The 23,052-nt window shown below is 44.6% G+C and overlaps 1 protein-coding gene across 9 annotated transcripts in view; it reads left to right on the forward strand.

Moving 5' to 3' along the window:
- The window catches only part of LOC148409951 (neurexin-1a-like), a 68,705-nt gene that overhangs the window by 27,870 nt on the left and 17,783 nt on the right, over positions 1-23,052 (forward strand). For 6 of the 9 annotated variants that reach the window (XM_088438483.1, XM_088438492.1, XM_088438484.1 and 3 more), the window contains 10 exons: positions 1,095-1,118; positions 4,802-4,963; positions 8,090-8,161; positions 9,006-9,230; positions 9,351-9,498; positions 10,502-10,632; positions 11,256-11,508; positions 16,542-16,745; positions 18,156-18,182; positions 22,420-22,542. In XM_088438483.1, the coding sequence (XP_088294609.1) occupies positions 1,095-1,118; positions 4,802-4,963; positions 8,090-8,161; positions 9,006-9,230; positions 9,351-9,498; positions 10,502-10,632; positions 11,256-11,508; positions 16,542-16,745; positions 18,156-18,182; positions 22,420-22,542 (1,369 nt within the window). The remainder of the gene's footprint in view (positions 1-1,094; positions 1,119-4,801; positions 4,964-8,089; positions 8,162-9,005; positions 9,231-9,350; positions 9,499-10,501; positions 10,633-11,255; positions 11,509-16,541; positions 16,746-18,155; positions 18,183-22,419; positions 22,543-23,052) is intronic. The other 3 variants (XM_088438486.1, XM_088438491.1, XM_088438488.1) reach the window with 2 other exon arrangements.

Here is a 23,052-nt window from a genome sequence, read left to right on the forward strand (position 1 = left end):
GAGAAATACTAATGTGAATACAAATGTGAAAATATATAATTGTATGTTTAACAGCTCTAACTTGAAGCTTAGATTTTCTTTGTTTTATTATTATTATTATTTGTTATATTTTTTGTAAATATAATGCTGTTTAAAAAACTATATGTATGTGATCCCTTTTCACAAAACAAGGCTTATGTCGGCGAAAATGAAAATTGCGACGCTGATATATATTCTAATTCACGCTTACCTATAATACAGGAGTGTCAAAAAAATGATTAATAGTAATGTTAATGTTTTATGATTAATATTGATGTTGCGCTATTTTGGACAGTATTAAACAAATAATAATATATTTGTTCTTTTAAAGTTGTATAAATATAAACCATAATTTTATTGGTTCGGCCCACTTGAGCTTGTTTTTGTAGAAATCCCAAAAAGGACACCTGTCTGTCCAAAATGTGTGTTTTCGTCGATGACTCAAAATGAATCTCTGCAACATAAGCTCAATTTTGTAAAAACACATCACATATATCTTTTGTTTGGATTTTTATGTTTCCACTTAAAAAAAACTCCAATTCTGGTGACAGCTCTAATATATATATATGTTTTTGTTTTGTTGTTTTTACAACGTTCAGCTAGCACTGCGCAAAGCAAAAATCTGCCATTTGGCAAAATAAATAAAGAAATACTAACAATCAGCATTTAGGTCGAACGAAATAATCCCAAAGAGGCGTGGGCCGAATTAGCGGCGCTAACATGCCACTTTGTATTTCCGCGCACTGTGTATTTGAGTTTCGGCGCGGAGCGGCTAACGCTGCGGACTAGCGCTAGCGGCCGCGCCGCGCCCTCGCTCAACGTGTGGTTAGTTGGCAGCCGCCGCGAGGTGAGTGCCTCTCGTCATCCGAGCCGGTGAGAGAGTGAGTGACTACTAACTTGTTACTAACCTGCCATCCATGGAATGATTCATACTACTAACCTAACCTGTGCCCTTCTCCTAGCGAAAAGCACTCCTCGCCAGAGGGCCTTTATTTTCAGTTCTTTCTTTCTTTTTTGCGTTCCTTCTGTTGACAGTTTTTGATTTGCTTTCCTTTCTTCCCCCCTCTCCCACAAAGCACTCAGGCATTGGACACGCTATGGTAAACAAACTCCATTGTTCGGTAGTAGATACCATTCTAATTGTTTCCTAGTTTGGCTTTTGCCCCCTTGTCTCCTATTTCCTTTTGACAACGACCCAAAAAGTAAGCGATAAAAGGAGAAACGCGGTTGTTAATTTTTTGTTTTTTTAAAGCTTCAATAAAAGCCCCGATCTCCTCCTCACCCAGACCTTGCCCCCTTCTCTTGTCGCCAGACTTGTTCTTCTTTATTCCCCCTTTCTCTTCCTCTGTTTTACCGCACGCCAGCGTCCCGCCTCCTCATTTGCATGCACGAAACCTCAGTCCCCGCCTTGCTTATTATTTTTACGGGCTGAGCACGAGTTGGCGCCAAGGACCTCTTGGAATTTCTTACCGTACTTCCGGAGGCCCTTGAATTTTCATCGTTTAAATTGGCCGGACGCAAAATAAGTATCTCAAAGATGTCAGACATTTTCTAAAGGCAGCCATTTTGGGGCAAATACCAACCCTCGAATAATTGGAAGCGTAGACGGGTCATCCCCGCAGCTAAAAGGTGACCGTTTTGGGCAAATTCCACAGCAAAAAAAAAAAAAAAAGTCTAAAAAATCCAGGTTGTCAGACATTTTTTAAAGGCAGTCATTTTGCGACGAATTTCCTCCCTCATCTTTTCAGGAAATTTACCCAACTAAGCCCCCGTCCCAATTGGAAGCATAGATGGCTCATTCCCGTAGCTAAAAGCAAAAGACATCTCCAGGCCAAGGTGGCCATTTTGGGCAAATTCCGGAGCTCATGTTTTGAGCAGAGCCTACGAAGGAATTTGTCCAAATAAGTCAAACTTTTCCAATCCTTTGGTCATTACATTAAAGGCATTTCATGTCAAAAGAAAATCATTGAACAAAAGTCAGTAGGGATCTGAAATTTTGCCCAGATGTTGACAAATGAAAATCAACTTAAATATCACACTAGCAGGAGTGTGTCATCTCATACTGATGTGGAAGAAAAGTCCTCCATGTTAGATTAGGACAGCCATTTTGGGAACATTCTAGAGCTCCTGTTTTGACAAACCTCAACTATGGAATTTAATTGAAATGAACGAGGAAGTTGTCCGTATTAAGGTTAACGAAGCACCCTAGGGGATTTGCCCAAATGAGCATCGATCAAAGAACGTAACTTTGACGCGTAGACCTATGGCGTTTCATGTCAACATAGCATAATTGAACGTTTCGATAAAATCGCTCATGGCGGCAGTTTCACAAATGTTGTCGGCCATGTCTATTACAACCTAAATTTAACAATTGGCCATTTTAGGTTGAAGCCGCCATTTTGAGAGAGTTTCTACTTTGACAAATTAGGAATTCTCCCAAATGAGCCCAATCTCAATTCGAAAAAAAGCACTTTGACGGCGTCAACCTTTCGATCGTTTCAATGAGGTGCGAGGTCCCGTTCATGGCCGTTTGTGGCTTGGATTCCCGGAGTTTTCCCGCCTTCCCAAGCTGCGGCTGCATGCCTGCCGTCATCCCATCATCCTCTTTGCGCATGTGGAACGAGCAACCACGCCGCATGTTTTAGATCGACTTGTGGAATGATCTGTGGCCCATCTAACACCTGTAAGTGTGTATTTATCAGTAGGTGTGTGTTCGTGGTCAGGGTGTCATCTGAGCTGAAAAAAAAGCATACTCCCCCCAACCCCAAGATGGCAAACCCCCACTAACAACCTCATCGCAACTAACAAACACACTAACACCATGGCGGCTTACTAACATCATCGACCCTCACCTCGGATAACTACTAACTAACACCAAGAAGCCTGTCTACTGACTCTACTAACGCCTTGCGTCTGCTACTGTCGCAATTCTAACAACAACCTTGGAGTGACAGGATTGGAGCCCGTCGGATGGGAAAACGGGCCGCCGGTGCGCCGAGCTGTTCAAAGTTGTATTGACGAGTAAATCAAATCAACGGCGGGACAAAGAGCTTTTCACGCAAAGGCCGAGTCAGCGTTTCGAACAGTATTTGCCCAAGCGTCGGATGACAAAGTGACCCTTGTAGTGGACACCAGTATCTGCCTTGCTCTGAATGCCTTCTCGCCCCCGAGATCAATAATGGGACAAAAGCGGTCTAGCAGGTTGTGCTTTGTTTCTGCGGGCGGTCTAGACAAGCACGATTCAACGTTTTAGTCACGGGCTCACGAAAAAACGCCCCGGGAGCCGGGGATCCTTTTGACCGCATAGGAGTCTCGAATAGTCTGCGAAGTTCGAAACCCCGAAGACGACCAAGGGGAGCCACGGATTTCCATCGAAGCATCCCATTTGGCGCCTAACTCTGATCAGGTCACCTTGACCCTGATTTTCCATGACCGTTGAATTGAAAAGCCTCAAGTCAAGCCATCCACTAGGCTAAGAGACAGGCTACCACTACCCCCTCATCACAGATAAACGTCCCTCTCTTGAAACCATTTGTTGACAAACCCTCAATGAGGAGAGATACCACCGAACCAGAAACCTCACCCACAATAAGAACTCAAAGCCAGGCTAGTTTTTGTGGTTCCAAGATCACCCCGGTTGCACCCACGTTTCTGAAACTTGGAGTATTCTATGAAATCCTTCTGTCAACCGGATGTCCAATTCTATTGAAAACCTGTACAGCAGCCTTCCCTCTCCCTAGCCCCCTCTTCTAACCTTCTGAGAGGATCCCGAGGCGTTCCCAGGCTAGCCGGGAGACATAGTCTCTTCAACGTGTCCTGGTCGTCCTCTTGGGCTCCTCCCGGTGGGACGCACCCAAAACCAGTGAGGTGCCCAGGCGGGAGTCTTTCCAGATTTCCGAGCCACCTTATTTGGTTCTTTTCAAAGACGAGCAAGCTTTAATCCAAGTCAGGGGTGGATGGCCCGACTACTCGCCTAGTCTTGAAGAAAGGGCGAGGACACGCTGATCTTGTTCTTTTGGTCACCACCCGCAGCTCGTGAACGTAGCTGAGAATGCTTCTCTTTTGCGCTCCCCATCACAGGAGACGCTGCACCAATCCGATGGTTGGCTCCCACCCCAGCATTGTCCTCACTTGTGTCCAATACTTACAGTTCTCCACTTGGGGCAGGATCTCACACCCGACCCAAGGGATCCCCTTTACCACGATTTTAGCAGAGTCTCTTTGGTGAAGAAGGCTGAACCCAGATTTCATCCTGGGTGTGTAGGGTTGAAAGCCTGTACTTTGGCAACTTGTACGGTTTACCATACAAGCATTAACTCCAAAGTCCAAATTCTTGGCTCCCTTCCAAACCTGAAAAATTACCCTACACATATGTTAACCCACACAGGTGCCAACTGACCTTTGTGTCCTTTGAACTGCCACCCTTATTACCAAACACCAGGAATCTGGAAAGTGACCACCACGCCATCGTGCCCAGATATTTAGCACGGTAGCCGCAACTGGCGTGAAAGTCCACTCCATCACACAAGCTCCAGCAGTACCGCAAGGTTTTGGTCCAACCTTCTGCCACGGAATCTGCGTACACGCAGTACACCCACCGCACTACATGACATGCAGAAACACAAACAATCCCCCAAATCAATCCGGCCCTCTCCCCGCAAAATCCACATTTGGTTCCCAGAGTAACGGGGGCTAATTTGGCCGGTCTCCACCTAGCTAGTGCCTAGCGCCACCTTCGGCTGTGAGTATATAGCGTGTCCTTTCCCTGTGCTTTGTTGTGTAGGTAACCATCTCGGTGGATGGCATCCTGACCACCACGGGCTACACCCAGGAGGACTACACCATGCTGGGGTCCGACGATTTCTTCTATGTGGGAGGGAGCCCCAGCACGGCCGACCTGCCCGGCTCCCCTGTCAGCAACAACTTCATGGGCTGTTTGAAGGAGGTGGGCGGGTTTTTCGCCACCCAGCAAATCCGGATGATTCTTTGTTTTAGGGATCTTTCTTACCTTCTTTTATTTATCATTCCAATATTTACAGAAGCTCTCTTTTTACACTTATGCGCTGGTCCGTCATTTACAGCAGCATTGGTACGCGGAGCTCGTTCAGTCGACGCCAGACCGCATTTTTCGGAAATTTCCGAAAAACCGTCAGTCCGTCTAGCACTCAGCTAGTTATTCCTGGGTGCACGTGTGTATCACTTTGCCCAAATCCACCGTCCCGTCAGAAAAACTAACCAGCGTCCACTCGCGACGCACCGACGGTCAATCCATCAGTACCTCTCAGCGTTTATCTACAAACGTGTCAAACACATATAAAAACAAATCTCCAGATTTATTTTAGAGGGTCTTCAAACCATCTGAAATCTAAGTAACATATTGTATGCTTCTTAGCCGAGTTCCATCTTCCGTCTGACTGATTCAGTCAGTCGCTTACGATAGATTCGCATGCCGCGACGGGACTAATCCTGCCACAAATCTCTTTGACTTACATCCCTCATGCAGCTGCACGTCGCCTTCGCCGCCGCGTAATTGAAAAATAACCGCTGGCGCCAATGGAAAAACATCCCCGGGATCATCGTTTTCGAGTGCTTTCCGGTTCCTTTTTCGATCGGGTGGATGACGTCACACTTTAGATTGAGTGTCATTGTAAAATTAATTAAGTGCTGATATTGAACTGACCCAATTAAAAAAAAAGGGGGGAAAAAATAGACACTTTCTTTGATGCCCTGTGACGATGTTGACCGCTAACAGCGTCGGTTGTTTATATATCTTTTCCTCCTTGCGTCTGGCTAATATTTTACCAACATTCTCTTCATAGAAAAAAAAACACGCCCACAAACAGAAACTCTTCCAACTGGCAGATTCTCACCAAAAGTCCCAGACACCTTGCCAACATCAGAGAGAATTGTTAATGCGTATTTGTCGTCCGGGGACTAGCCGCATGCTAATGAGCTTCGCTACGACTCACGCGATTCCTATACACAACCCGTACGGAGGAGACATAAACCAACGAACACCGATCGAGCGAGCGCGTGTCTTTTCAGGAGTCGTAAACAAATGAGGCGACAGATGACGTGCCAAGCAAGAAGCTGGATGTAGCCATTCAGATGGATTTCATTTTTAATACGCCATGTTGTTGTCATTTGTGTGAGCGTATCAACCTGTATATCAAAATCTGCCTTTCACCGGGTCAACGTTATGCTGCTATCATAAGGATGCACCAATAGGAGGAGAGCATTCTGTGAAAATGTTAATCTTGCGACGATGGGAGACAGTGAAGCCGTATCAGTTTGTTTTTCACGCTATTTTCTACGAAATTCACAGTTTTGAAATGCGAAGGTTGCTTTTCGCATTTTTCTCCAACGGGGTTAAAAAAAATCAGCAGAAAAAAATTCCACCTCTGGATTTCGGCACGTTGTTTCTCTTTGCACAATGAAAAAGACACGAAAATCAATATCTTTCCCAAGTGATCCCTTTCTATTGGCCCATATAGTACGCTGTTGTCAGCCTTTTTTCAATGAGCCACCCCCTATAAAATATTTTGCGAGCCAATTTTCCAAGACGAGAAAACGAAGTTAGTTCTGCGGGAGTGCTGCACGACCGGAGGACGCAAGACACGTGCTGTCAAACAACGTCTCCGATTCTCCGTCCTGGGTGCATTGCGGCCGCTGTTCTTCCTGCAGCGCTCGCACACAGAACGCTCTCTGACTGAGCGGCAGAAGACGGCGCCTGTGCCGAGCATTCTGATGCCGCCAGAGCAAACACAGGCTCGGCTTTATTAACCCCGACCCCCCCCCCCCCCCCCCCCCCCCCCCCCCCCCCGCCCCCCGCCCCTCGCACCTCCTCCTCCGGCTCTGGAGGCCTTTGCCCTCTTCTTTTGACGGGTTCTTACCAATTAGCCTCCGCATGTATTCGTCAAGCCAGATAAATCAAACAACGCAATGCAATTGCAATGCAAATGTACAAACAGCAAGTCGAGAGTATTGCCAGTGCCTGATACCTTGAAATTAGGCGCAATACCCATATCTAGTATTGGTACTCGTCCACCCCTAAATAAAAATATTAGAATGAAAAAAGAATTCTTTTGAAACAGCTCTTCAAATCGTTTCCATGGACTGTTATCGGTTAACCTAGAAAATTTCATAAACAACAAGCCAGATGGAAGACAGCTATTTTTTTTCTCACGAGGAGAGCAGACAGGAACTCCTTCCTTTCTGGTTACACTCCCTAGCCGCTCTTCATTTATTCATTTGGGTTGGCCCTAGCTACAAAACAGTTTTTCCCTTAAGGGTTGGGGGAGACATATGGCAACAATGCAAACAATCAGTCTGTGATCCTGAGGGATGTAGGTGCACAAATATCCACCCCATGTTGTTCCATCCTTGGGTCGGGTCGTGGCGCCTGTTGTTCTTAGAGACATAGGATACGTGCAGTTTCCTCACACCTTCTCAAACAACTCCAACAGAAAACATCCATGTCTAATAATCTCCCAATATAGTTATTGCGAAAAACAAAAATGGGATAACCTATATACAACAATTCTCATCAAAGGCATTTCACATCAAGTTAAAGCATTGAAACGCGATTTTAGGGAGCTGAAATTTCAACCAGATGATGAAAAGATGTCAAAGTTCAACATTAGTTACGTCGCATGCCATCGCTTGAAGAATATGGAAGAATTTGTCCAAAAAAACAAGACCAGACACAATACTTCACAAGGGGTAAACCAAGAGCACCACCTAGAGGTTACCATTTACACAGCGCCCACAAAAGCGTGCTTGATTGAAGTCGAACCCGAGTAAATCCACAAGCGCACGTACGCGGTCTGAAAGTAAGCGGTGGTATCTCGGGGTTCATTTGGGACTCACAAAAGGCTTTTCCAGTGACTGCTTCTGACACGGGGCGATAATCAAAGAACAGTCCCTCATGTCCAATTACCGCCGTTTGAAATGACTCCCAAGAATTTCTCCCAAAGAGAAGACTCCATCTTTTTGTGATTCAAAGGCCGCTGCGGGTTTCATCCATTCTCCCGCTACCCTCTTAAATTTCTTCTTCTTCTCCCCCCTGAAGGTGGTGTACAAGAATAACGACGTGCGGCTGGAGCTGTCTAGACTGGCTAAACAGGGAGACCCCAAGATGAAGGTAGAGTCGGCCATATTGTCTTATACGACGGCCGCAGTGGTCTTTTTATTGTCCCGCGGCAGCTTTTAGGACGCTCTCCTCGGGCTTAATGGGATTATCTTGTTCAAATGTTGCCGCCAGCAGAAGCGCCTTTCATCTGAATCTGAAAAGACATTTTGCCACTAATAAGGGCCCCCCCCCCCCCATTGTGTGCGTGTGTTTTTTAAATATATGCCTTGTTATGGCTTTTCAAAATATAGCTACTGACATGCCCTTGGATGTTGGAAAGGAGAGGCACACTTGCACTTTTTAGCTGTTTATTTGATTCCAGGAACGCACCAATGGCAGTCTGTTTTAGTGGACGTTTATGTATTATTATTTTTTTTGTACTTGTTGAATTACATTTAAATGTGATTTATTAATTTATTCATTTTTATGATTATATTTTTCTGATTTATTTATAATTGTATCATTTACTTCATTTTTTTGCTTATGTATTTGTTTATTATTATATATTTTTTAATCTTCCTGAGAGAGTTGTGTCCGCACTCGTGTCCATTTTGTCAAAACGTATTTTTCGTACATGCCGCGGGCCAATAAATTGCGATTGGCGGGCCGCAAATGGCCCACGGGCCGTAGTTGGGACCCCTCCGCGCTACATGCTGTATCATCCGATCTTTCTATTGTGCGGATTACGGGCGTGTCTGGAATTTGTCCCTCGTGATAATCAGATGCTTCCCCTAAATGGGATTATCTTGTTGAAACATAGCCGCCAGCAGAACCTGGCGCCGTTTCAGAAGGATTGCCTTTTTGTCAGCGATAAGCTCCGTGTAATGTCTGCCGACCGGGCTCCGCCCCCCCCCAGGTTAGCGGCGTGGTGTCCTTCAAGTGCGAGAGCGTGGCCACTCTGGACCCCGTCACCTTCGACACGCCCGAGTCCTTCGTGGCGCTCAGCAAGTGGACGGCCAAGAAGGCGGGCTCCATCTCCTTCGACTTCAGAACAACCGAGCCCAACGGCTTGATGCTCTTCAGCCACGGGAAGCCCCGGCAGATGCAGCGCAAGGACCCCCGCACGCCGCCCACCGTCAAGGTAGGCGCCGGCGTCGGTGCGCATGTTTCCCTGTAGGCGGCAGTGTCCTATGGCTTCTTCATTTGAGATCAGCACAGCTTTTGGGTAGAAGATGAAGATTAGGCACAATTTTTTTTTCAGGTGGATTTCTTCGCCATCGAGATGCTGGACGGCCACCTGTACCTGCTGCTGGACATGGGCTCGGGAACCACCAAGACCAAAGCCATCGACAGGAAGGTCAACGACGGCGAGTGGTACCATGTGGACTTTCAGAGGGACGGGCGCTCAGGTACGCCTCCTTACGCTGAATTGTTAGTTTAGTCTTCAACCGCCTATAAACATTTTTTTCAACAAAAATATCAATGAGTATAAACATGGCATTCTTGGAAGCTCAATTAAGTAGCAAAATTCTGATTTGATTTGATTTTTTTCCAGCTCAAGAGGCAGCCATTTTGTCCATGGCTGTCAACTGTAAATAATATCACATTTGCTCAACCACCAATCACAGCTCACCTGGTTTATAGATAAAATTGATTCATGAAACACCGCAACCATATTTATGTGTATATATTTTTTTCCCTCATACAATTATTGGTAATTTAATTTACTGTACATTTAATGAAACATTGACTTATTTATTTCCATATTTAATGGCACATTGATTTATTTAATGTCGCAATTCTTTGAAAAACGAATCTCTTTCAGTGCCTTGGACAAGAATTCTTGTTTTTTAAAATAGCAATAACAATAATAGTAAAATTCTAGTCAAATACATAATTTATGGAGGGTAGCTGACATCCTTGACTAACGCTTACGTAATATAAGCCAATTGAGCGCTGCAGTGCTGACTGCGACCATTGGATGGCCGTATTTCCACACTTACAACACAGCTATCTATTCTAACTGAAGAATTGAAGTCAATCTTTCATACGGCAGCGCACATATTTACATAAACATAACACACAATATCCTTAATGAATCCAAGGCTTCAAAACTTCAAAGTACGCACACACACGCGTCGTTTACGGCGTTGTAATTGCGACTTTTCTCATCCCGCCCTCATTACTTGCTGATTGTCGGCGGCGGCTGAGGCTAAGCTAAAAATAAACCGGCCATGATTTATTGACGACAAAATGGTGGACGCCGCCGTCTCGGCGGTGACTCACTCGCTCCACGAAGCTTCGCGTTTGCGTCTTTATTTCGTGCGGAGGAGCACGAAGACAGATGAGGACGTTAATGATGATGACGATGATGGCGGAGGCTGAAGGCCTTGACGCTTGCGCTGCGTTCAGGGACCATCTCGGTGAACAGCGTGAGAACGGCGTACACGGCGCCGGGCGACAGCGAGATCCTGGATCTGGACGACACGCTTTACCTCGGGGGTCTTCCCGAGGACCGCGCCGGACTCATCTTCCCCACGGAGGTGCGTGACGAGTTCAGTTCAAAAAAATCATCCAAAAAATTCAAAGTACAGGAAGAGGCGCCTTCACTATTGAGAATTTGAATTATTTTGACTTACTTTTTTTTGTTACTTAATTTACAGCTGTGTCTTGAGATACAAGTGACCTGTTTTATGGGTTTCCGCTTTGACACGCAAAAAATTGGAACTGGATTCTTCAAGTTTTTTAACATCCACTCCCACAGACATATTTTGACTATTTTATTTTGCTTACAATGGTTTCTTGAGGTACAAGCAACCTCCCTGATTTACGGGCTCTTGCTTTGACATACAAGCAAAAACTGGTAACTTTTTGTTTTCAAATGGAGCGGTAAAGGTACTGCAATGATGCCATCTTGAAAAAGAGCATTGAGGGCGGCGCATTCGAAAGGGAAAGCTGCTAGGATTTGTGTCAGTTGTGTTCACTCCCACGATGGCGCAAACTGCCCTTTTTTTTGAAGATGTAAGCTGTGTTTAGTTCCCGCAGCCGACGACATCCAAGACAACAGTTTGAGTTAATGGCCAAGCTGTTAGATTTTAAGAAACTGCCAAATGTCAAAGCCATTTAGCGCCGAGCGTGACTTTTTTTTTTTTTTGCGGCGCCTCAGGTGTGGACGGCGCTGTTGAACTACGGCTACGTGGGCTGCATCCGCGACCTGTTCGTGGACGGCCAGAGCAAAGACATCCGGCGGCTGGCCGAGGCCCAGCGGGCGGTGGGCGTCAAGCCGTCCTGCTCCCGCGAGCCGCCCAAGCAGTGCCTGTCCAACCCCTGCCAGCATAACGGCGTCTGCCGCGAAGGCTGGAACCGCTACGTCTGCGACTGCTCCGGCACCGGCTACCTCGGCCGCTCCTGCGAAAGAGGTCGGATAGAACGGCGACTACATCCTCATTAGTATATCGTTACAAGTATATATACCTAATATAGATCATATATAAGAATAAAAATATAATTATACATGTTAAAAAAGCAATAAAAATATATATAATATTATTGATATATATATATATATATATATATATATATATATATATATATATATATTTTAGATTTATTTTTTAAATATTTATTAATATTTTATTTATAATAAATTTTATTATAGTCACTCTTATAGATAGATATATGTATTTTATATGTGGTATTTATATTGTAGCTGGTATAGAATTTCTGGACTGGAAAAAAAAAATATACACAATACATATATATATATATATACATATATATATATATATATATATATATATATATATATATATATATATATATATATATATATATATATATATATATATATATATATATATATATATATATATACACAAACCTGGTATAGGAAAAATAAACAATAAATAGAATTAATTTGATTATTTTTTTTATGTCAGACTAAGTTCCAATATCAATTGTCAGCTTGAGACACGAATATTTGTTCTGAGCCTTTTAATGCAGAAATTGCTAAATATGTTTAGTATCCCCTTCAAGTATCAGTAGTTGGTATCGCTAGTCCATGAGTAACTCTTATAGAAAGTATTTTGAGTCGCTGATCACTGAAAGCTTGTTTGTTGCTATTTATAGTCGTCTAAGATCCGTTTGTTTGGGCAGGAAGTCGATAGCTTAGCTAGCATCGTTAAAATGGATCTTTGACGTCTGTAGTCGTCAATGGCAGTGAATGAGTTAAGCTAACGCCTTAATTGTCCACGCGGTTATTCTTTTTGCGTTCCACTTTCCCATCAAGCCATTTTAACTGCCGTGACAAAATGGCCGCCCGCCCGCGCCGCCCCCCTCGTAAGAAAAGCTCGACGTCTTCTTTTTATTCGCTGGTGCAAAAAGGCGGAGGGAATGCGGGGCCACAGCGGGGGCGACGAAAGCGATAGCGGCGACGCAATCGATGCGCGGGCGCTGGCTCGGAACCGACCAGACGTGACAGCAGGTGAGGGGACGGCGGGAGAGAATCTCCGCAGCGAGATACCGAGGCGAAAAAAAAAAATAGCATGGATTGAGACAGGGAACGGCGCCGATACGGCCGCTGAGATGGAGTCGGACAAGAAATGGCGGCGGCCATTGTCATGGGACTCCCAACTGTTTCTTGTCCGAATTGCGCGTGTGTTTCTGTGCCTGTGAGAACCGCTATGAGTTTTCGAGCAACGTATTGAGGACGTTTTGGAGAGATGAGGAGATTTAGGGCAGTTCTCACTTATTCAGATCGCTTTTAGAGGGTCCAGACTTGCTTTTATAGCAGAGGTTTGAATGGGGTTTAGGTTGAGGTTGGGGTGAGGCGATCCTTTCTGATTGTTAGGGTTAGGGGCTGGGAAATGCGTCAACGAATGTCCTCACAAGTACAGTCATACAAACGTTTGTGTGTGTTTGTGTGCCCTCGGTTTTTACTGCATGTTGTGGACCAAATCCTGGTTTTTACCTTATTTGTGGGGACCTCTTGGACTTTTAGGGACCATTTGATGGTCCAGACTCACTTTTGGAGGATTGGATTTTGGTTTGGTAATCATGTCTGATGGAGGGGATAGGAAATGTATTTCATCACTGGCATGTCCTCACTATGCCAGAAAAACCCAACTTATGTGTGTTTGTTTGTCCTTGGTTATTACTGCGCAGTGCGGACCAAATCCTGGGATTTCTTCTCTTTATGGGGACCTCCTGGACTTGTGTGGACAATTTTGGTGGATTCCGCAAGTTCGGACCTCTTTTTGATGGCCCGGACTCGCTTTTGGAGTATAGCTTTGAAATAGTTGAGGTTATGTCAATACGTCCCCACCGTGATAGAAAAAACCCGTTTGTGTATGTTCCTCTACAGCTCGCTATGCTATGTACCGCTTTGATTTTTCTACCAACATTGTGAGGCCACTTTTTGAGGGTCAAGACTCACTGTTGGAGTAAAGGTTTGGATGGCGTTAAGGTTGAGGTTAGGGTTAGGGGATGCTTTCCGATGGTTGAGGTTAGGGGCCAGGAAATGCGCGATGTGAGTGGATGTCCTCGCAAGTATAGCTCTCCAAATGCGTGCGTGCGCAGCGAGGGCTCACTAACTGCTGCGTTGCTGGATTAAAGGAAGCGCAGATGGAGAAGCAGATGGAAAGTGCGATTGGCCGTGTTTACGCCTTCTACCTGCAGTTTCTTCCTCCCTTTTCCTTTTTTTTTTTTTTTTTTTGCATCCTCCCTCCTTGCCTCACTCCCGCCTCGTCCTCCTCGCCGCTCTTTGTTCCACCCCCTCTCTTCTTAAGCGAACACAGCGCCGCCGCCGTCTGTGTTTATTCTCCAAAGAGCGGACATGTTTCCTGTCACTTCTTCCTCTTTGAAAGATGCCGTGATCCGGCGCCGCTTTTTATAGGCGATGTGAAAAAGGGTTGTTGCTTTGCCTCCCAAAGGCGGGAAATTGCAGAATTGATTCTGTCACCCGCTTCCGCGTTTGCGCCATTCGCGCAGAAAGGAAGCTCTGAAATTGGGCGAACGGGAGATTTGAGCAGGGCTTCTGCAGGTAGCGGCAAATCTAAATCGATGGCGTGACGTGACAGGAACAATATGTTTTTTCTTTTCAAATGAAAAGCAAATGCATCGGAACATGAAGCGCAATATTGCTAGATTGCGTTATAGTGCGCCTTTATTATGGTAGGTTTTGCGCCAATGCACATTGTCATGGATGACACAATTTTCCAGGAGACAAGCCGAGAACAAAACAGTTGTCAGACAAAATATCTTCTGGAATTGTTGACTAAAATATGGCGAGAGATATTACTACAAATGGTGCACAGCACCCTACCCATTTTTATTCATATACAGTTATAAAGTTATGAAGTTGCTTCACAATCCAATCAATTTGCTCTTAATTAGAAAAGAAACATGTACAGTTCCTGCATGATATCTGCAGAAATTGTCTTAAATCCTCCCATGGCCCAAAGTGCTTTCCCCAAGGGGCCACTCAGACCCCTTTTTGAGAACCGCTTAATTTTGCAGTTTTGTCGTCAAAGACTACAAAAAAAAATCACATCAAACATCACATTTGACATTTTTGCCATTCATCTTCAGTGAAAAATATCCAGTATTATTGCAGTATTATTGAATTTCAGAGAGGATCTTAACCTCCACTTGTATGTTAGTTTTTCTTTTTATATCTATTCCTCCTCTATATTGTGTGCTACGCATTTTCCTGATTTGAAACGTATCAATTTCAGTTCCGTTCATTTCAATGGGGAATAATGATTCCTTGAGTAACAAAAAGCAAGAGCCCCGCAATCAAAGCGAATATTCCAAAAGCAACGGGGCTGAATAACAGCCCGCGCCTCTTCTTCTCTGCGCCGCTCGCTCGCTTTTCACGCTACTCGACCATCTTCATCTTCTTCTCGGTCCTTCTTCTCCTCTCGCCGTAATGAGGCTTCATTTGCATTTTAACCAACAGCTTCCGCCTTCCTCACTTAACTAAACCCTTCTCTGTTCACACATAAATTCGCTCACTTCTCCTGACATGGCCGCACACACACACACACACACACACACACACACACACACTCCTCCCTCTCCCCTCATCGGTATGCATGAGCCTCCCTCTCTTCCTGTTCTGTTGTTTTTGCCTTGGCTCCCGCCGCCTCCCGCGGAAACAGGAAGAGCGAAAGGAGGGTGGAAAGCAAAGTGGCGACGGAGAGAGAGCGAGAAAGACAGAAAGAAATGGAGAGAGCGTGCGTAATTGTCCAATAAAGAAGGGCGTCCTCGGAGGTAAACAGTTTAGCGGTTGAGGATTGGCCCCAGCAGGTAGCGCGGCTCAAAACGCCATGAAGATGCAAATGAGGATGCCGTCACCTGAGCGCCCGCTTTCGCCGCTTTCTCATGCGACGCCGTCGCCGCGAGCTAGCTCGCGCTAAAAATAGCGGGAGGGGTGGAATTGGTGCACGCTATCTGTTCCGGAGGCCTCGTCGATAGTAGACGGGAAACGGAGCGCCGCGCTAATCGCGGCAAGCGGCTTGCGCCATTGCTTGGAAAACTAACAAGGATTGCGACATACAACAAAATTCATGAAAAGGACGGATACAAACACACATAAAAATGGGCATTCAGTACAATAAATACATTAAAACAGATGGAAAACGTGCGATCAACGAAAAATGTGTAATGAATGAAAAAGCTCATTGAACGCACATGTATAGTGAATCAAAAAAACTCATTGAACAAATCAAATAATTGAATTAAAATGAACGAAAAATTGTAAAACAAACAACAACTAAAAACAGGCAAAGACATAGTATTAATGCATGAAAAAAAGTGCAGTATAATAAAAACAATTCAATGAATAAACGATAAATGAACAAAAATTTAGACATACGGTATAAACATTATAATACACAAAAACTTAATATCCAAAAACATACAGTATAATACGTGAAAGAAAAACATAAAAACAAAAGAAACTACAGTACACTTATAGTATGTACTGTATACGTATACACAGTATAATACGTATAAAACCAAAAAGACATTTAAAATCTAAAAAAAACATGCAAACAATAAAAAATGGGAAAAATACTATTGTTTAAAATCAAATGAATACACATAATCAACAAAAAGTAACAAATGCATACATAAAAAAATGATGCAAAAAAAAGAAGGCATACAATATAACAAATTAAAACCATCTTAAAAAGAAAAACATGAAAAACAGACAAAAAGGTTGTGTAAAAATATACATCATTTTTGTCCAAATTTCTCTCCGCACGTTAAACAAAAAAAATCCTTGGTAGTTTCCATTGACGTCTTTTCACGCCAATGGCACTCGGTGTTTTTTTTTTTTTTTTTTTTTTCTTCAAAACACAACCCCCACACAGACCCTTCCTTGTCTCCCCTCTGCCACGCGGCTATTTCTCACGCTGGTTCCCTCTTCTTTTTTTTTTTTTTCCCGCAGACGCCACCATCCTGTCGTACGACGGCAGCAAGTTCATGAAGGTGCAGCTGCCCATGGCCATGCACACGGAGGCGGAGGACGTGTCGCTGCGCTTCCGCTCGCAGCGGGCCTACGGCGTCCTCATGGCCACCACCTCCCGCAACTCGGCCGACACCCTGCGCCTGGAGCTGGACGGCGGGCGCGTGCGCCTCACCGTCAACCTGGGTATCCCCTTTTCCCTCTCTCTCGCATTACAGCGGAACCTCTTTGGATATTCGAATAACCCCCGGCGATGCTGCTTCGGCAAAGGCCGGGCTCCATTCTGCTAAATTTCCGCCGTACGTCCGCGATTCCAAAATGGCCGACGGATGTTCGCTGTGTTTTTGTGTGATGTGGAACAGAGGGTCCGAGCTTCGAGCTGCGCTCTCTGCTCGCTGCCGGCGGACCCGCGCATCCCCCGCCGATTGGCGAATTCTTTGGCAAAATCAAGCGGGGTACGCACATACGATAACGGAACTAGCCACAAAAGAAACTGCAGTACCAAGACCGGCCTGTGAGGGGCAGCATTGTAACCTCGGGCAGCACGAGACTAGTAGCAGAAGAACTAGTAGAACCTTAGGTGACCGTTAGCTTATTTGCTCACCGCATTCCGTTTGGGATTGCGACTTGTGAGACACGTCATTTAAATTTGTCCGGCTTGTTGGACATTTTCACGGCGATATTAATCCTCAAGTAATTTCAATGTTTTTATTGGGGCCGACTTGACTCATGTCGCCATTGAATCGTATTCAGTTGCTCGATATGCTCATTGCTTAAATGTTTAAAAATGACTTAATTGAACTGTCTTTGTATTATATGGCCAATTTCACCAGCGGTTAGGAGCAGCTTCAACGTTAGCGGCTAGCTGCACACAACTGACGAAAAAAAAAAGACTCAATTGACGCACTGATCATTTTCGTGCCTAAAGAAAGATGAAATGACTCTGACATTGCATTATACGAGATCTATCGCTAGCGATGAGCAGCGGCTTCGATGTTAGCAGCTAGCATCAGCGAGCGCGACTAGATGCTAGCAGCATTAGTAGCTAGCCTATAACCTGGCGAGAGAAATCACGTGACTTTTTTCAAAGGCACTTTAATAGATAGTCAATGAGACAACGGACACGGTTGCCGTTCCCACTGATCACTTTTGAACATTTTTGTTTCCAGAGAGTCAAATCGTCTAGTTTAGATTTAGGCTAAAAAAAAAAATGTATGGCAAGTGAGGCAAAGTGACCTTGGGTATGTGCGTACCCCTCTTAATACAAGCGGGGCGCATGCGTGGGTCTCCGGTGGTCTGCAGCCACGTCTCCTCTGCGGTTGACGCCACGCGACACATCCCGCATCCAAAAGTGGGGAGAAAAAGAGAAAAACGGGGAAGGTGTGCATTTGCTGCACCGGCCCGACCGCGGCGAGGCGAGGCGAGGCGAGGCGAGGCGAGGCGAGGCGAGGCGAGGCAAGGCGGCGGCCGTCCGCTCCGCTCCGCTCCGCTCCGGTCGGGTCGGGTCGGCGGCGGTGTGTCGACGTGCGCGTCCCCAGGGCGTGGGTGCCGCGTGCGCGTGTGCGGCGTTAACCCTCTGCTCTGCTCTCCCTCCAGACTGTATCAGGATAAACTGTACCGCCAGTAAGTGATCGTCCATCTCACCTTAGCGCCTCTTCATCCTCATCGTCCTCATCCTCTTTGTCTCCCTCCTCACGCTCATGTGACTGCCAGGTGTGATTGCACCGCTCTTGTTTTGCCGTGCGTGGGCGAGTGAGCGAGTGAGTGAGTGAGTGAGTGAGTGAGTGAGTGAGTGAGTGAGTGAGTGAGTGAGTGAGCGAGCGAGCGAGCGAGCGAGCGAGCGAGAGTGAGCGAGTGAGGCAGGCCCGGATTGCTAATCTGGAAATTGGGGACACTTCCCGCTGGGCCCGTCTGCTAAATTCAACTGCCCGATCCCAGCCTGCGTCTTTAAATCTGACTGCACTCTATCGTACAAATCTTGATGTTGAAATTTTGTAGTAACACAGCGCTTCTCAAATTGGGGGGGAGGGTACGCGGAATATTAGCATTATATTCTTTTTATTTCCTACTTTGTTATTTGAAATATCTGGTGGAAATTGATCCCATGTTTGTGCCATTCATATTAAAGAGAACCCCTCAAATGGGGTTCAGTATGTACCCCTGGGGTACTTGAGGGGGGAACCTGAAATTTGAGTAGGGTTTTTACCCCTAATCACAAATCTCATGTCGTACACAGGAGCACTGTGTTTTTCTTTTCAATTTAAGAGCAAATTCCTGCAATGTTGTTAGAGTTTTTTTCAAATAAGCATCCCTTCCTCTTTTAGCCAATCGGTGTGTGTGTGTGTTTTTCCCGCTCGTCCATTTTAGCACGTATAATGTAATGCTAGCACTAAGTAGCTAACTTGCTAGCACGACAAGTGAGTTAATTAAAAAATATGTGCGGCACTTCCACGCCTCGGGGGCTTTTATTTGTTTGCGGGCGCATGAGGGATGTTTGCCAACGTGTGTGTGTGTGTGTGTGTGCGCGACGCTCGCGACTTTGCCGTCATGCTGCTGCGAGCGCAGTCGAATCCCAGCTGAAATTGAATTCCCCGGCGTGGCGTTTGTGTCTGTCACGACCGCGGAGCAAGAAGAAAGCGAGGGAGGGATCCAATGCGCTGCGACGGCAAACGGAAGGCTGCCGTTGCCATAGAAACGCCGACAGGCTGCCAGAGGCACGGCCCCGCATCCCAGCTCGGACCGACCGATTTTTCGCACATCTTTTCTAACCCGGAAAAAAAAAAAAAACTCATTCAATCCCAAAGACGTATTTTTGCGTTTCAGCCCAGACGTTCAATCCGATGTTCCTATTTTTCATAATATTTGAAAGGGTTTGGCTAAACAAAAATCTAAAAAACAAAGATCCAAAATCTGCTTAGACTAAATGAACTCATTACTTAGGTAATCCATAACTTTAATCGTAATCTAAGGGTCAGTAATCGATGAATTTAAATATTATGATACTATGGTACTAAACGAAATCAAATACTTTAGTGCATTAATAGTAATCCAACCTTAAAGCAACCGCCGATATTTCAAGGGGGAAGAAAATCTGATATGTACTAAGTCCTCCTCAACATTAGTTGGCGCTATACCGTAGTCAATTGACACGCTTGACAAAATGGAACTATCATTTTCCCCAGATAAAAAGCTCTTTGATCACATTTATTTAATATATCTAAAGTATTCGTCGTGGTATCGATCCACAAAAAGGTAGTATGGAGCTAAAGAATGAAAGTCATTTTTTTCCAGGAATAATTCCATAATTTTTTTGAGAATGAAGCTGTGATATTATGAGAGAGAGATGCTATTTTTCCAAGAAACAAGATGTAATTTTGCATCACTCGCCATGTGGCCGGCCCAATGCGCTGACCCAAAAAAAAAAGCGGTGGTGTGTGTGTGTACATGTTATTTGTGTGCACTCCCCAGGTTGATACAGATCACTGCATCTCCCTCACGGCGCTCTACCCCAATCCTTTTGCCTGCCTTTCTCGCGATGTAGTGAAAAAAAACTGAAAAAGGTACTCACATGCTGACACATACCCGTACGCGCGCACACATACACATTCAGACACACACACATTCACGTTTACCCCAGGTGTGGTTACATGGGGTATGGTATTGACTGTGTGCCTGTTTTGTGCAGCGCAGCGCAGTGATCCATGCTAACAGGATGAGATGCTCATGCCCGAAGCACAGCTGAGTCGCCTCCAGGGAACACAACACTACACAACGTTCGTTTTGCGCCGGGCGAAAAGGCGCAACACAATCTCGTTAATTGGCTTTCCGTCTTTTGCTCGCCACCTGTGTGTGTGTGTCTGCGGTTGACTATTGCTTGACATTTCCCGCAGCAAGCCATTGGGTCGGGCTTTGCCGTCACCTGGCTGCCTCGCCTTCCCCTGTTTTGCGACTTTTAAATAAGAAGCTTTCATTTTATTATGAAAAGAGAAAAGGCATGTAGAAGGATTACGATCTGAAAAGTGGAAAATGACAAGGTTGGCAGGACTCGTTTTTATTACAGAATCCCGACAAAATTTTTGGCACGCTCATTTTAAAGTGAGATTTCTGACTATTGTTAATAACTAGAAAATGAAATTCCCGGAGAAATGGTATGTAAAGGCGCCGTATGACGTGGAAGGAGTTTGGCTGATGTGGAAGGGTGTGTACTGTTTGAATGGCTTGATTCTGTGAAAAAATGTCAATATTCCAAGTGAAAAACTGAAAAATCTTTCAAATTAGGAATTGTCTATGTGTAGTTAGGTGAAAAAATTGTGAATTTTCACCAAGAGAGAATGAATGGGATTGGGAAATATAATTTGAACAGTTGAAAGAAGGCTTAAACAGGTCAAAAATTGTCAAAATAATGTGAAAAACTGAAAAAAACCTTGTAATTTTTTTTTTTCTGGGAATTTTGGAGGTCAAAATGTTGCATTTTATGTGAAAGGGAACTTTTGGCATTGGTTAGTATGATCTGAGCAGTTTCAAGTTTCAGCGGCTTGAATAGGTCTTAACTTTAAAATGTTGGTGTTTTTGGGGTATTTGAATTAAAAAGGGAACGGCTTGAATAGGTCAGAAAATTGAGAAGTTTTAGGAGAAAAACTCTTCTGGCCCTAATCCTTTTGCTGCAAGATTTTCCTCCTGATTTTTCTTTCTTGCGCTATCACAAGTATTTCTTTTTTTTTTTTCTTCAAATTTGCGTGCTTTGGATGTAGTAGTGGTAGCGAGCAAGTGGCGTTGCGTGTGATAGATTCTTGACATTTTCCGCAGCCGAATGTGTTGAGGTCAGTTGACTTGGGGTGGGGGGTGGGGGGTGGAGGGAAGGGGGGGGGGTCTGTCAAGTGCGCAGCGGACGGTGGAAAATTGGGAGCTGGCGCCAGAGATTTGCGTTCGATGCTGTGCGCGCGTGTGTAGCTTCTTGTGTGGCTCTAGTGCCACCATGAGTTTTGCCGGAGTACTACACCAGAAAAGTCACGAGTACAATAAAGCATGTGCGTTGTACCGGAATAACTAAGAAAAAACATATTTTCTCCGTACCCTCCTCACCCAAAAAATAAAAAAGGGCCACGATTGTAATATGGATATTACAAGTACAAGAAAAACGACCATTTTTTTAAAAAATCTACTAAACGTTTTTTTTTTTTTTTTTTTTTTACAATAAAGGCAAAATTTAACACAAATGAAGTGGTAAACTGCAGAAAAATGAATTACTATTCCTATTACTATTCCTACTATTCCACAAATAAAGCATTAATCATTTAATGATTTATTTATTTATTCGTTTTTCCCATAAAGTCGTACTTTAACACAAGTTGGCAGTTGGAGGGGCATGAGCGTGGCCAGATTTTCACCTTGGATGAAATAAATTCTGTATGTTTATTTTGTTCGATCAAGTCAAGTATTCGGCGAATATCACAATCTGGTATGCGTTAAGGGGTCTAAGTGTCACATCAATACCCATGAAAAATGTGCCACCTTGTGGATGTAGCTCCGCCCCTTTTTAAAAAGAAAATTAAATTTGATGTTTTTTTTGAAAAAACATTAGGCCAAAGGGTTTTTTTTCTAAGTGCAAAGGCATGAGATTTAGGCGTGACCTAGCAGCACCTTGTGGTTGGGTGGCGTACTGCGCTGAAAGTGGAATTTCACCAAAAAAAAAAAAAGATGTAAATGACCCCGCCTTCATTTTTTCATTTCCTCACCTCATCAATCCGGCCTGCCCGGTTTTCCTCCTGCTCTTCTTCTTCTTCTATGTGTGTCCTCCTGTGTGATGTTTTGCCCGGTCCCGGCGCGCCACACGTGTAACGGTGCTGTGGACTATGTGTAGGTAAAGGCCCCGAGACCATCTTTGCGGGCTCGGGTCTCAATGATAATGAGTGGCACACGGTGCGGGTGGTCCGGCGCGGCAAGGGCCTCAAGCTGACCGTGGACGACCTGCAGCCCGTCGAAGGTAATCCGCGTCGAGAGCTTGGCTAGGCTGAATGGTTGCAATTGCGTACGCTTGCCACAAGGTGGAAGCGAAGCGCGACTGATTGAAGCTCCTCCCCTTAGTTGAAGATAAGAGCGTGGCACGCTAAGTCATATCCGCAATGTAGAGTTTGATTTTTTTTTAAATTGTTTTTGTTTGTTATAGTAAATGCTTTTTTTTATTTATTATTTTATTTACTTATTTATTATTTTTTTCCTTAGTGTTTTATCATTATTAGCTTAATATTTTCTTTTTAAATGATTGTTTTTTCTTTTTTTTTTAATATTTGATCGCTTTTAAGACAAAAAAAAAATGTAATTTCGAAACACTTTGAGCGCCGTTGACGTCCAAGGAGCGCCAATTGACGTCGACAACGTCGTGAATTCCTTTAGCCAATCAGGACGCTGAACAAAAGTTCTTCCTTATCCAGTCAGGATGACAAAAATTATGCTGGGAAAAGGAAATCTCATAAACGTATTTATTTATTTAATG

This window comes from Hippichthys cyanospilos, chromosome 17, assembly GCF_059441005.1.
Source record: "Hippichthys cyanospilos isolate Australia breed blue-spotted pipefish chromosome 17, RoL_Hcya_1.0, whole genome shotgun sequence".
Lineage (NCBI taxonomy): Eukaryota > Metazoa > Chordata > Actinopteri > Syngnathiformes > Syngnathidae > Hippichthys > Hippichthys cyanospilos.